Source organism: Leptodactylus fuscus, chromosome 3 (assembly GCF_031893055.1).
Source record: "Leptodactylus fuscus isolate aLepFus1 chromosome 3, aLepFus1.hap2, whole genome shotgun sequence".
In the NCBI taxonomy this organism is placed as follows: Eukaryota; Metazoa; Chordata; class Amphibia; order Anura; family Leptodactylidae; genus Leptodactylus; species Leptodactylus fuscus.
Window position 1 is genome coordinate 74,921,440 of NC_134267.1, and position 12,353 is coordinate 74,933,792.

The 12,353-nt window shown below is 45.8% G+C and overlaps 1 protein-coding gene across 1 annotated transcript in view; it reads left to right on the forward strand.

Moving 5' to 3' along the window:
• GNG4 (G protein subunit gamma 4) overlaps positions 1–12,353 on the forward strand; it is a 78,236-nt gene that overhangs the window by 21,721 nt on the left and 44,162 nt on the right. Inside the window, exon 3 of the mRNA XM_075267813.1 lies at positions 10,080–10,187. Coding sequence (XP_075123914.1) covers positions 10,089–10,187 — 99 coding nt within the window. The 5' untranslated portion in view covers positions 10,080–10,088. The remainder of the gene's footprint in view (positions 1–10,079; positions 10,188–12,353) is intronic.

Here is a 12,353-nt window from a genome sequence, read left to right on the forward strand (position 1 = left end):
GCTGGAGAGTAGGTCCACACATCTGTCCGCTTCACTGCGTTTAATGGAGGAGGAGGAGGAGGAGGAGGAGGAGGAGGAAGAAGAGTTGTCCGATGATGTGATGGTGATACAGGAGGCTTCCGGGCAACTTCGAATCGTCCCATTGTTGCAGCGCGGATGGGTAGACATGGAGGATGAGGAGGAAATGGAGATTGAACTTTCCGGTGGGGCCAGAGGAGTCATGCCAACTAACACTGTGGCAGACATGGCTGAGTTCATGTTGGGGTGCTTTACAACCGACAAGCGTATTGTCAAAATCATGGAGGACAACCAGTACTGGATCTTTGCTATCCTTGACCCCCGGTATAAAAACAACATCTCATCTTTTATTCCGGTAGAGGGGAGGGCCAATCGCATCAATGCTTGCCACAGGCAATTGGTGCAGAATATGATGGAGATGTTTCCAGCATGTGACGTTGGCGGCAGGGAGGGCAGTTCCTCCAGTAGGCAACCAAGTTCTCACCGGTCCACACAAACGAGGGGCACACTGTCTAAGGTCTGGGACACCTTGATGGCACCCCCTCGCCAAAGTGCCGCCACGGAGGGTCCTAGTGTCACCAGGCGTGAGAAGTATAGGCGCATGTTGCGGGAATACCTTTCCGACCACAGCCCTGTCCTCTCCGACCCCTCTGCGCCCTACACGTATTGGGTGTCGAAGTTGGACCTGTGGCTTGAACTTGCCCTATATGCCTTGGAGGTGCTGTCCTGTCCTGCCGCCAGCGTCCTATCTGAGAGGGTGTTCAGTGCAGCCGGTGGCATCATCACTGACAAGCGCACCCGTCTGTCAGCTGAGAGTGCCGACCGGCTCACTTTGATAAAAATGAACCACCACTGGATAGAGCCTTCATTTTTGTGCCCACCTGTGTAAAGCACCCCAACATGAAACTCCATGTCTGTACTCAACCTCTCCAATTCCTCCGCATCCTCATACTCATCCACCATAAGCGTTGCACAATTCTGCTAATACTAGGCTCCCTCCAACATGATTTCCCCCAACTCTGCTGGTTAGAGGCTCCCTCCACCCTGATTTCCACCAACTCTGCTGGTTAGAGGCTCCCTCCACCCTGCTTTCCCACAACTCTGCTGGTTAGAGGCTCCCTCCACCATGAATTTGCCCAAACTGGGCTGTTTAGAGGCTCCCTCCACCATGAATTGGTCCAAACTGGGGTTTTTAGAGGCTCCCTCCACCATGAATTGGTCCAAACTTGGCTGTTTAGAGGCTCCCTCCACCATGAATTGGTCCAAACTGGGGTGGTTAGAGGCTCCCTCCACCATTAATTGGTCCAAACTGGGCTGGTTAGAGGCTCCCTCCACCATTAATTGGTCCAAACTGGGCTGGTTAGAGGCTCCCTCCACCATGAATTGGTCCAAACTGGGGTTTTTAGAGGCTCCCTCCACCATGAATTGGTCCAAACTTGGCTGTTTAGAGGCTCCCTCCACCATTAATTGGTCCAAACTGGGCTGGTTAGAGGCTCCCTCCACCATGAATTGGTCCAAACTGGGTTTTTTAGAGGCTCCCTCCACCATGAATTTGCCCAAACTGGGCTGTTTAGAGGCTCCCTCCACCATGAATTGGTCCAAACTGGGCTGGTTAGAGGCTCCCTCCACCATGAATTTCCCAAAACTTGGCTGTTTAGAGGCTCCCTCCACCATTAATTGGTCCAAACTGGGCTGGTTAGAGGCTCCCTCCACCATGAATTTGCCCAAACTGGGCTGTTTAGAGGCTCCCTCCACCATGAATTTGCCCAAACTGGGCTGTTTAGCGGCTCCCTCCACCATTAATTGGTCCAAACTGGGCTGGTTAGAGGCTCCCTCCACCATGAATTTGCCCAAACTGGGCTGTTTAGAGGCTCCCTCCACCATGAATTTGCCCAAACTGGGCTGGTTAGAGGCTCCCTCCACCATGAATTGGTCCAAACTGGGGTTTTTAGAGGCTCCCTCCACCATGAATTGGTCCAAACTTGGCTGTTTAGAGGCTCCCTCCACCATGAATTGGTCCAAACTGGGGTGGTTAGAGGCTCCCTCCACCATTAATTGGTCCAAACTGGGCTGGTTAGAGGCTCCCTCCACCATTAATTGGTCCAAACTGGGCTGGTTAGAGGCTCCCTCCACCATGAATTTGCCCAAACTGGGCTGTTTAGAGGCTCCCTCCACCATGAATTTGCCCAAACTGGGCTGGTTAGAGGCTCCCTCCACCATGAATTGGTCCAAACTGGGGTTTTTAGAGGCTCCCTCCACCATGAATTGGTCCAAACTTGGCTGTTTAGAGGCTCCCTCCACCATTAATTGGTCCAAACTGGGCTGGTTAGAGGCTCCCTCCACCATGAATTGGTCCAAACTGGGTTTTTTAGAGGCTCCCTCCACCATGAATTTGCCCAAACTGGGCTGTTTAGAGGCTCCCTCCACCATGAATTGGTCCAAACTGGGCTGGTTAGAGGCTCCCTCCACCATGAATTTCCCAAAACTTGGCTGTTTAGAGGCTCCCTCCACCATTAATTGGTCCAAACTGGGCTGGTTAGAGGCTCCCTCCACCATGAATTTGCCCAAACTGGGCTGTTTAGAGGCTCCCTCCACCATGAATTTGCCCAAACTGGGCTGTTTAGAGGCTCCCTTCACCATGAATTGGTCCAAACTGGGTTTTTTAGAGGCTCCCTCCACCATGAATTGGTCCAAACTGGGCTGTTTAGAGGCTCCCTCCACCATGAATTTGCCCAAACTGGGCTGTTTAGCGGCTCCCTCCACCATTAATTGGTCCAAACTGGGCTGGTTAGAGGCTCCCTCCACCATTAATTGGTCCAAACTGGGCTGGTTAGAGGCTCCCTCCACCATGAATTTGCCCAAACTGGGCTGTTTAGAGGCTCCCTCCACCATGAATTTGCCCAAACTGGGCTGGTTAGAGGCTCCCTCCACCATGAATTGGTCCAAACTGGGGGTTTTAGAGGCTCCCTCCACCATGAATTGGTCCAAACTTGGCTGTTTAGAGGCTCCCTCCACCATTAATTGGTCCAAACTGGGCTGGTTAGAGGCTCCCTCCACCATGAATTGGTCCAAACTGGGTTTTTTAGAGGCTCCCTCCACCATGAATTTGCCCAAACTGGGCTGTTTAGAGGCTCCCTCCACCATGAATTGGTCCAAACTGGGCTGGTTAGAGGCTCCCTCCACCATGAATTTCCCAAAACTTGGCTGTTTAGAGGCTCCCTCCACCATTAATTGGTCCAAACTGGGCTGGTTAGAGGCTCCCTCCACCATGAATTTGCCCAAACTGGGCTGTTTAGAGGCTCCCTCCACCATGAATTTGCCCAAACTGGGCTGTTTAGAGGCTCCCTCCACCATGAATTGGTCCAAACTGGGTTTTTTAGAGGCTCCCTCCACCATGAATTGGTCCAAACTGGGCTGTTTAGAGGCTCCCTCCACCATGAATTTGCCCAAACTGGGCTGTTTAGCGGCTCCCTCCACCATTAATTGGTCCAAACTGGGCTGGTTAGAGGCTCCCTCCACCATGAATTTGCCCAAACTGGGCTGGTTAGAGGCTCCCTCCACCATGAATTGGTCCAAACTGGGGTTTTTAGAGGCTCCCTCCACCATGAATTGGTCCAAACTTGGCTGTTTAGAGGCTCCCTCCACCATGAATTGGTCCAAACTGGGGTGGTTAGAGGCTCCCTCCACCATTAATTGGTCCAAACTGGGCTGGTTAGAGGCTCCCTCCACCATTAATTGGTCCAAACTGGGCTGGTTAGAGGCTCCCTCCACCATTAATTGGTCCAAACTGGGCTGGTTAGAGGCTCCCTCCACCATGAATTGGTCCAAACTGGGCTGTTTAGAGGCTCCCTCCACCATGAATTTGCCCAAACTGGGCTGGTTAGAGGCTCCCTCCACCATGAATTGGTCCAAACTGGGGTTTTTAGAGGCTCCCTCCACCATGAATTGGTCCAAACTTGGCTGTTTAGAGGCTCCCTCCACCATGAATTGGTCCAAACTGGGGTGGTTAGAGGCTCCCTCCACCATTAATTGGTCCAAACTGGGCTGGTTAGAGGCTCCCTCCACCATTAATTGGTCCAAACTGGGCTGGTTAGAGGCTCCCTCCACCATGAATTTGCCCAAACTGGGCTGGTTAGAGGCTCCCTCCACCATGAATTTGCCCAAACTGGGCTGGTTAGAGGCTCCCTCCACCATGAATTGGTCCAAACTGGGGTTTTTAGAGGCTCCCTCCACCATGAATTTGCCCAAACTGGGCTGTTTAGAGGCTCCCTCCACCATGAATTTGCCCAAACTCTGCTGGTTAGAGGCTCAATCCACCCTGATTTTCAAAACAAATGTTGGTGCCAACCTCAACTTACTACAAGGGCCAAATTCACTGCTGGTGACAAGCTCTCCTCACTGCAAGTGCCAAATACACTTTTTCCTACTGTCAGAGAGGTGGTATTGAGTGTGTAAAGTGTGTAGTTGTTAGGCTGTGATGTTGGGGTAATAGAGGGTCTTTGGTGTGTTAGATGCCCCCAGACATGCTTCCCCTGCTGTCCCAGTGTCATTCCAGAGGTGTTGGCATCATTTCCTGGGGTGTCATAGTGGACTTGGTGACCCTCCAGACACGGATTTGGGTTTCCCCCTTAACGAGTATCTGTTCCCCATAGACTATAATGGGGTTCGAAACCCGTTCGAACACACGAACATTGAGCGGCTGTTCGAATCGAATTTCGAACCTCGAACATTTTAGTGTTCGCTCATCTCTAATAGCATCACGAAGAAAAATTTCTCTCGCAAACATTAAGACCTCATATGGCTCTTGGGCACATGTGTGTGAATAAATATAGTGACAGGACAAGGGGAAATGCCTGTTCCTGTCACATACCAAAACCCTTGTAAAAAGGTCTGACTGCTAGAGTAGGGAAAGTTGGGTGTGTCTATGCTCTGTTCAGCCACTTCAGGATGAGTGGGGTTAATTCCTTGTTTCTTGAAGTGTGTATATAAGGGCAGACAGCACTCAGGTATCACTGCTCCTGGGAAAACCACTTGTGAGTAATACTACTGCATATTGTGTTTAGGGAGCTATGCAGTAGGCCCAGCTCTCTTCCATTAGATACCTGTGTTGTAGGTAGTGGCAGGGCCAGTGTAGGAGCGGTGAGGGGGCAAACTGTGCAACTGCTTTTAGCCTGATTGCTTGAATCCCAGGTGTATTTGCATACTGTGCTGTGCACATCGATACAGTTTAATCCTATGACATAGTGAGGAGCTAAAAAGTTCCTGCTCTGCCATAGAGGACCGCCGGTAACGCACAGGACAGTGCGGTTCAGGTGGCGTGATGACGTTATTGCATCGCTCCCCACTACAGGGAGAGACTTTGGCTGCTCCGCTCATCGTGGGAGCATAGTAAGGTGAGCAAAAGGTTTATTGTTTTCTGGTAAGGGAAAGTGATTACCTGATAATTTATTGGGGGGCTAATATTTATAGTGGGGGAACTATTAAATATAAGGGGGCTAGTATTTATAATGGAGGAACTATTATTCATAAGGGGCACTATTGGAAGAGTGTCATTATTATGTATAAAAGGGGCTATAATATATAAGGAGGCTACTATAGGCGAAGAACTATCCTATATAAAGAACTTTATTATAAGAGAGGAATTATATCTAAGAGGGCTATTATAAAGGGGAACTGTTATATAAAAGCGGGACTATTATATATAAGGGGGCTCTTATAAGGGGGAAGCTGTTTATTTATAAATATATATGGGGCTGTTACATATAAGAGAGGAACTATTATATATGGAAAAGTCTGTTATATATAAAGGGGGAGACTTTTATATATAAGGGGGCTATTATAAGGGAGTGTTATGGTTAGCAGGATTTATTAAAAAAACTAAAATGAAAATCCTGCGGAGCCCAGTGGGCTTCTGAACTGCGAAACAACCTGGTGTGAACACTGTTTGACAGTTAGTGTCGCTGCCAACTAAATAAAACAACCAGGTGACCTCTGTTACCATTCACAGAGTCCTGTGCAGTTAGAGCAGCTGCTACCAATAAACTGGCTAGCCAGAACTCCTGGACTAGCCAGAGACCAAGTAACACTGTGTGCTTCCAGTTCCACCCAACCACCAAGGCTGCTTACTGCCAAACAAACTCTGTGTGAACACTGACTGAAGGGTGAAGCTAGCTAAGGCCAACTGAGATTCTACCACACACCATACAAGGCAGCATGCTGCCTGACTACCAGTGGCATTGCTGTCTCAGGGATAATTTCTAGCTAGGCCAACTATGGTTATACAGGCTGGAACCCAATCACACATACACACACCATTTAAGATTTCAGATTTGAGAGTGGATCTTAGAGCGCCGGGCGATCAGGCCAGCCCCCTTATATAGGCAAGGGACGGTCACCACAAAATAGCCCAGCTGCCCAATCCGAGCGTCTATTGGTCGACACACCAGTCCATCAAAGACTCGCCCACACCCGGCTGTTGCAAGGCAGGTTAACCCCTGCAACCCTGGACTGTACAGAAGAACAGGCAGCGACGCCCATCTCATAGCCGCAGCTTCTGCACAATCCTAACAGGGAGAGACTATTAGAAGGTGGATAGTTATAAGGTGGAGACTGTTAAATACATAGGGCTATTATAAGAGGAAATTATAATAAGGGGGACTATTATAAGGGAGAAACATAAGGCGGTCTATTTATAAGGGAAGAACAATCTATAATAGGCCTATAGCGTTTTCAAAAGTGAATTGCTCCAGATCTGTAAGGGCTATCATGAAGATATTTATTATTTAAAAGAAGACACTCATCTTTAACTGAATCCACAATCATCTTCATATCCCCAACCAGTCCTGAGATATCGGGATTAGTAGTAAGGATGTATTAGATACATCCTCTGCTACAGAAGTGCCACCCTGGGAGGATGTACAGTATAGATACATGGCTGGCAGGGAAAGGGTTAAAACGTACAAGCGATTCGTTAATGAAAATACACTTCTTACTAATGTAGGCTTGGGTAAACCGGGCACTGAATTAGTCTGTTAGGGGTCTCAGTTTATGTAACAATCAAAACTGGGGTCATCTCAGGGTAAGTACTGGACCTTGTTGTACTAAATAATCAGGTATATTAGAGACTACTGGAGCATGGACGTATTATATTAAACAGCTTCTTCAAAAGCCCTATATTCTACTGGCGTTAGGAAAGAAATACTGTAAGTTTCTTAGTAATGTATTGCTGGGTGTATAAAATAGTCTGCGTCATCATAACCTCTATAAAGTCATACCTGAAAAAGAGTTTTAAAGAATCAATTTCACTGAGCCTTGCCATGTTAAATTTGATCCCTGGGTTTCTGTGTACAGGGAACTAGCATGTATAATTGTATGGTAGTTGGGTCCAAATAGCGTCACTTCTCTGAGCGGTTTTATCTGTGGTGGGCCACTTCTCTTTAGGTTTTCTACTGTGATTGTGGTGCTCCTTTTGAGGTGAGAAAGACATTCACCTCTTTTTTTTATTTTATTTTTTATGTAGATTGTGAGCCCCACATAGAGCTCACAATGTACATTTTTCCCTATCAGCATGTCTTTGGAATATGGGATGGAAATCCATGCAATCACGGGGAGAACATACAAACTCCTTGCAGATGTTTTTTTTTTTTTGCCCTTGGCAGGATTTGAACACCAGGACTCCAGCGCTGCAAGGCTGCAGTGCTAACCACTGAGCCACCATATGGCCCCTGGCATTCATCTCTTTATCAGTAAAGGAATTCTGGGACATTTGTTTTGCTTACACAGTTGTTTTTTGGTGTATAGTAAATAAAACTGTATATGCAGAAATATATTTAACCCCTGTGATGTACGGGGGGATTCAGAAGCTCTGGTTTCTTTCCCAAAAGCAGTCTTTATTGCAGCAGACAAGCTTAAAGGTACAGGTAGTGCTGCTCAGCAGCTTAGCATGTCAAAAACAAACAAATGAAAATAAAGACCTATGCCTGTCCGGCAGCTTACTAAACGATTTCTTCCCTCACTAACCAGGGGGTCAGCCTACTGCTGCCTACTGCTGCCTACTGCCTAACAAAACAGGGTTTACAAGTAAACAAGGGGTACACATACCCGGCCCTTTAACAGCGTCCTTTTGGCAGAGCTTTCTCAGGCTGGTTGACTGTGTCAGTGTTTCAGTCTCTCTCACTAACCAGCACACCTGTGCTACTTACAGAGCTCTGCTGGTCTATTCCCAAGACTGGAATGGATTGCCCTGGAGGACTGGCCCAAACTTTACTCCAGTCCGGGACCTACAAGCTAAACGTCTGTGCATACTGCAACAGTCTTGGGGAAAAATAGCGGTTCTCCCACACTATACCCCTCTCCACTTCACATACCCCCCCCCTTTGTTTGAGCCTGTGGGGTCGGACAACAGCGGCTACCTCTGCACTGCCACAGTGTTCGGGATAATGCATCCGCACTTCCCTGGAGTCGTCTGGCTCTATGCTCAATCGTGAACCTGTACTCTTGTACAGTCAAAAACCAGCGGGTGACTCTGGCATTTTTTTCTTTATTGTGAGCCATCCAAGTTAGTGGGGAATGGTCTGTAACCAATGTGAAGTGTCGTCATAGGAGATAGTACCTTAGGACTTCAAGAGCCCATTTGATTGCCAGGCACTCTCGTTGCACGATACAATCGTTCTTCTCAGCGGGGGTCACCACCAGAATGTTCACCAACATTCTACACCACTTTTAAATTTGTGAGTGGCATTTTTATGCTACCCTTGTCTTTTTCCTGGAAAGGGCATGGGTGGGGCCCACCAGGTTTATGCTGGTTCACTGGCATAAATTTGAAGAGAAATTATTACATCTATAATAGTATGCTGAAGCCCTGCCCTATTTGAGAATGTAACTGCATGTAAAGGTTATATGTGTATTAATAATATTCTCCCATCTGAAGATGAAATAAATGTTATGTTCCTTGAAGACTGAAGTCTAGGAAGAGGTATCTCTCGGACAAATTCTGCCTGAAATGTATGAGCTGGCATAGACTGCAGTGTAGGCACACGGCCCCACTGGACTATGCACCTTATTTATTAGGAGGTGTGTCCCTCGTCGTAAATGAGGCACATCCTTCAGCTGCACATGGATTATAAAGACTGGCATTCTAGGCTTCATTCTTAAAAAAATTCCGCCTACTGTATTTTTCGGACTATAACACGCACTTTTTAGCCCCCAGGCTGTTCCTATGACTGCCGGGAGCCTACTGAAGGCTCCCAGACCTGTCATGGCAATATTACTGGTCTATGACCAGCCACAATAGTAATGTACAGAATCTCCCTTAGACTGCAATACACTTGTATTGTAGTCTATGGGACTTACAATCAAATGATTGCAGGTTCAAGCCCCTTGGGAGCTAATAAAATAGTTTAAAAAAAAGTTAAAAAATAATATAAAATAAATAAAACTTCTAAATTACCTCCTTTCCCTAAAATATACATAAGAGTAGAAAATTACTGTGAAACACATATATTAGGTATCCGTGTGTCCAAGAATGCCTGGTCTACCAATATTTTTCCTGTATGGCGAGCGTCAAAATCAAAAGTGCCAAACCGTTGTTTTTTGGGGTTTTTTTTCACCGTTTTGCCTCTGATTTAAATAAAAGGTGATCTAAGCAATAGAAAGCACACCTGACCCTGCAAAAAAAAAAACCGCTCTATGCTTCCCCGTACAGCTGCAGGGTCACCTGTCAATGTGGCCTTGCAGCTGTTGCAAAACTATAACTTCCATATATTAAATATTTTACCATTTTTTGCTTTAAATTTTGTTTCCCTATTTTCCTCCTCTAAAACCTAGGTACATCTTATAGTCCACTGCGCCTTATAGTCCGAAAAATATGGTATGTCTTCAGACAAAATTAGAGCTATTATTTGGAAGTTATCAACTATCAATCTTATCAATGCTTTATTGCCCTATAAGGCATCTCTGCTTGTTTTCTGTTTGTATATTTTACATATATACTCTTCTTTTAATAACATTACATTTTGAATTGTCATTCTATACTGCTGTATAACTTTATTTTTTCTAATCAGGATCAAACCATGAAGGAAACACTTTCTAACAACAGTACAACTAGCATCTCTCAGGCACGGAAAGCTGTGGAGCAACTCAAAATGGAAGCCTGTATGGACAGGATAAAGGTATCCTAAACAGTTCACTTGTTTTTATTCAGTACAAAAAAAAAAAATTTAAACTTCCAACACAGATATTTGTAACAGTCAGTGGAAAAGATGACATTCCCATGTATAGAGGTTGTAGTATTGGTTTTGTATTATAAACCTTAAAGGAGTTATCTAGGATTAAAAAACACTGCTGATCTCTTCACATGAAGTGACATTATGTCCGTAATTCATTTGAGGTCTGTAGTGATTTGAATAAGAAAGCATACTTGTTTTCTAAATCCTGGATAACCCTTTTAATTTTTCAGTCTTTTAACTGGAATTGTCAGTCTATATTGTTTGTCATGGTGTCATATTTGGCTCTGTTCATGATTGCACCAAAGGGTCTGTCGCGGATTGCATTCATCAGACAGGAAGAATAGCACCGCATGCATAGTCACATACTTTGTAAGGCTAATCATCCAGTCAACCAATTATTCAGCAGTGTTGGTTTCGATTATATTAAAGCCATTTGATGGTAAGTAGGCCAACATATATATTTTGTTTGTCCCCATGGCAGTACAGAGGGGTGTTTAGCCCTGCCTCTGACTCCTACCAGGACTGGCCCACCTACTTAGTAATCAAACAGTTAATTAACAGGATTAACAGTATAAGAACCCCTGCCCCCTGCCCCCCCCTTTCCTTTATCCCTTTGTGTTTTCTTTGTCCTTGGTCTTTTCCTTGATGTGGCCCACTGGGATGGGATTGGGGGGGGGGGGTCGGTTTCCTACAGGTTTTTTTTTTTTTTTTTTTTTTGCCTTATTTGCCCAGGCTAAGTCTGAGGGGTACTCAGATAGCTGAGAGATGCACCTGGAGAGTTTCCCTACTTAGGTATGAACTTGCTGTAATTCCAGCTCGGGGAGCTGGTTAGTGGAAGCGCGTATACTTGTTACTGCATGCGGCTGTAGCTGCCACTGTGTCTGCCAGCATTGCGTCCTCCTATGTGCAATGCACATTTGAGAACTGGTCCAAAGGAGGAGTAGACATGAGGAGGGAAGTTCCGAACCAGAGCTGGCATCGAGTTGCGGCAGGAGAAATCCCAGGATGATGCAAGTACAATGTACGTTACAGAGGGCGTGGTTCACATGGCGAGATTGCCTATTTAAAACCCCGCTGTTATGAGGGCTGGTGCGTATTTTCCCAGTCCTGGGGTTCACATACGTATAATTTGTACTCAGTCAAACCTGTCCTTCCAATCCTCTTGTATCTTTTTTTAAACCAAAGCAGAAGACTAAAGCAAAGTGATGCATTAGTTGGCTGTCATACAGTATGCAAGGATGAACAGATGACTGATAGGGAGGCTAAAAAATTCTTTCTTTAGTTAAACTTGTGTGTCTAGTAAGAAGAAATCCAAAAAATTCAAACAGTAATTTTCTGAAGAAAAAAAAAAAATTCTGGAAATAGAACAAACTGTTTCGTCCTCTCTGGACAGTGAGTTTTTGTTTTATTTCCAAGACTAAAAGGTGACAGTCCTTCATGGGCATCCAGTCTTGAAATCTATTATGGAGAAGGAGTGGAAGTTTCCAGTCATTTGATCTTGGCTCCAGATTTAAAACCATTAGAGGTGAGCGAGTACTATTCGAAACTGCCGTTTCAAATAGCACACTCCCATAGGAATGAACAGACGCAGCCGGCATGCAGCCTGTGCCGGCGTCCAGCCACTTAACCCGGCCTGCGTCCATTCATTCCTATGGGAGCGTGCTATTCGAAACGGCAGTATCGAATAGTACTCGCTCATCTCTAAAAATCTAGTACAAATTAGAGCCTGGTGAATGTGAAGCCTGGAAAGAGCCCAGCCAGAGTTGACCCAGCACTGGAAAATCTATCTATGATTTTTTTTTTTTCTTCCGGCAGATGATTTATATCGTCTTAAAGATCCCATGGATCGCAGAGCTGACATTTTCTTGAAAAAAGATATATAGCAGCTCTCGCTAAAGGCACTAGGGCGGCAGTACCTGTCTCTAGAGCTTTGTGATTATGGTTGAGCCAGTTAGGAAGATAAAATCCAAGATGGAGTATCCAGAAAATAATTGATTTAGCAGCTTTACTGCTTCAGATTGACAGCAGACTTTGCTGCTGTCTTTCCCTTTGATACATTAACAATTAAATCATCAACGCGGCTAGATGAGCCATATGGCTGAAGCTTTA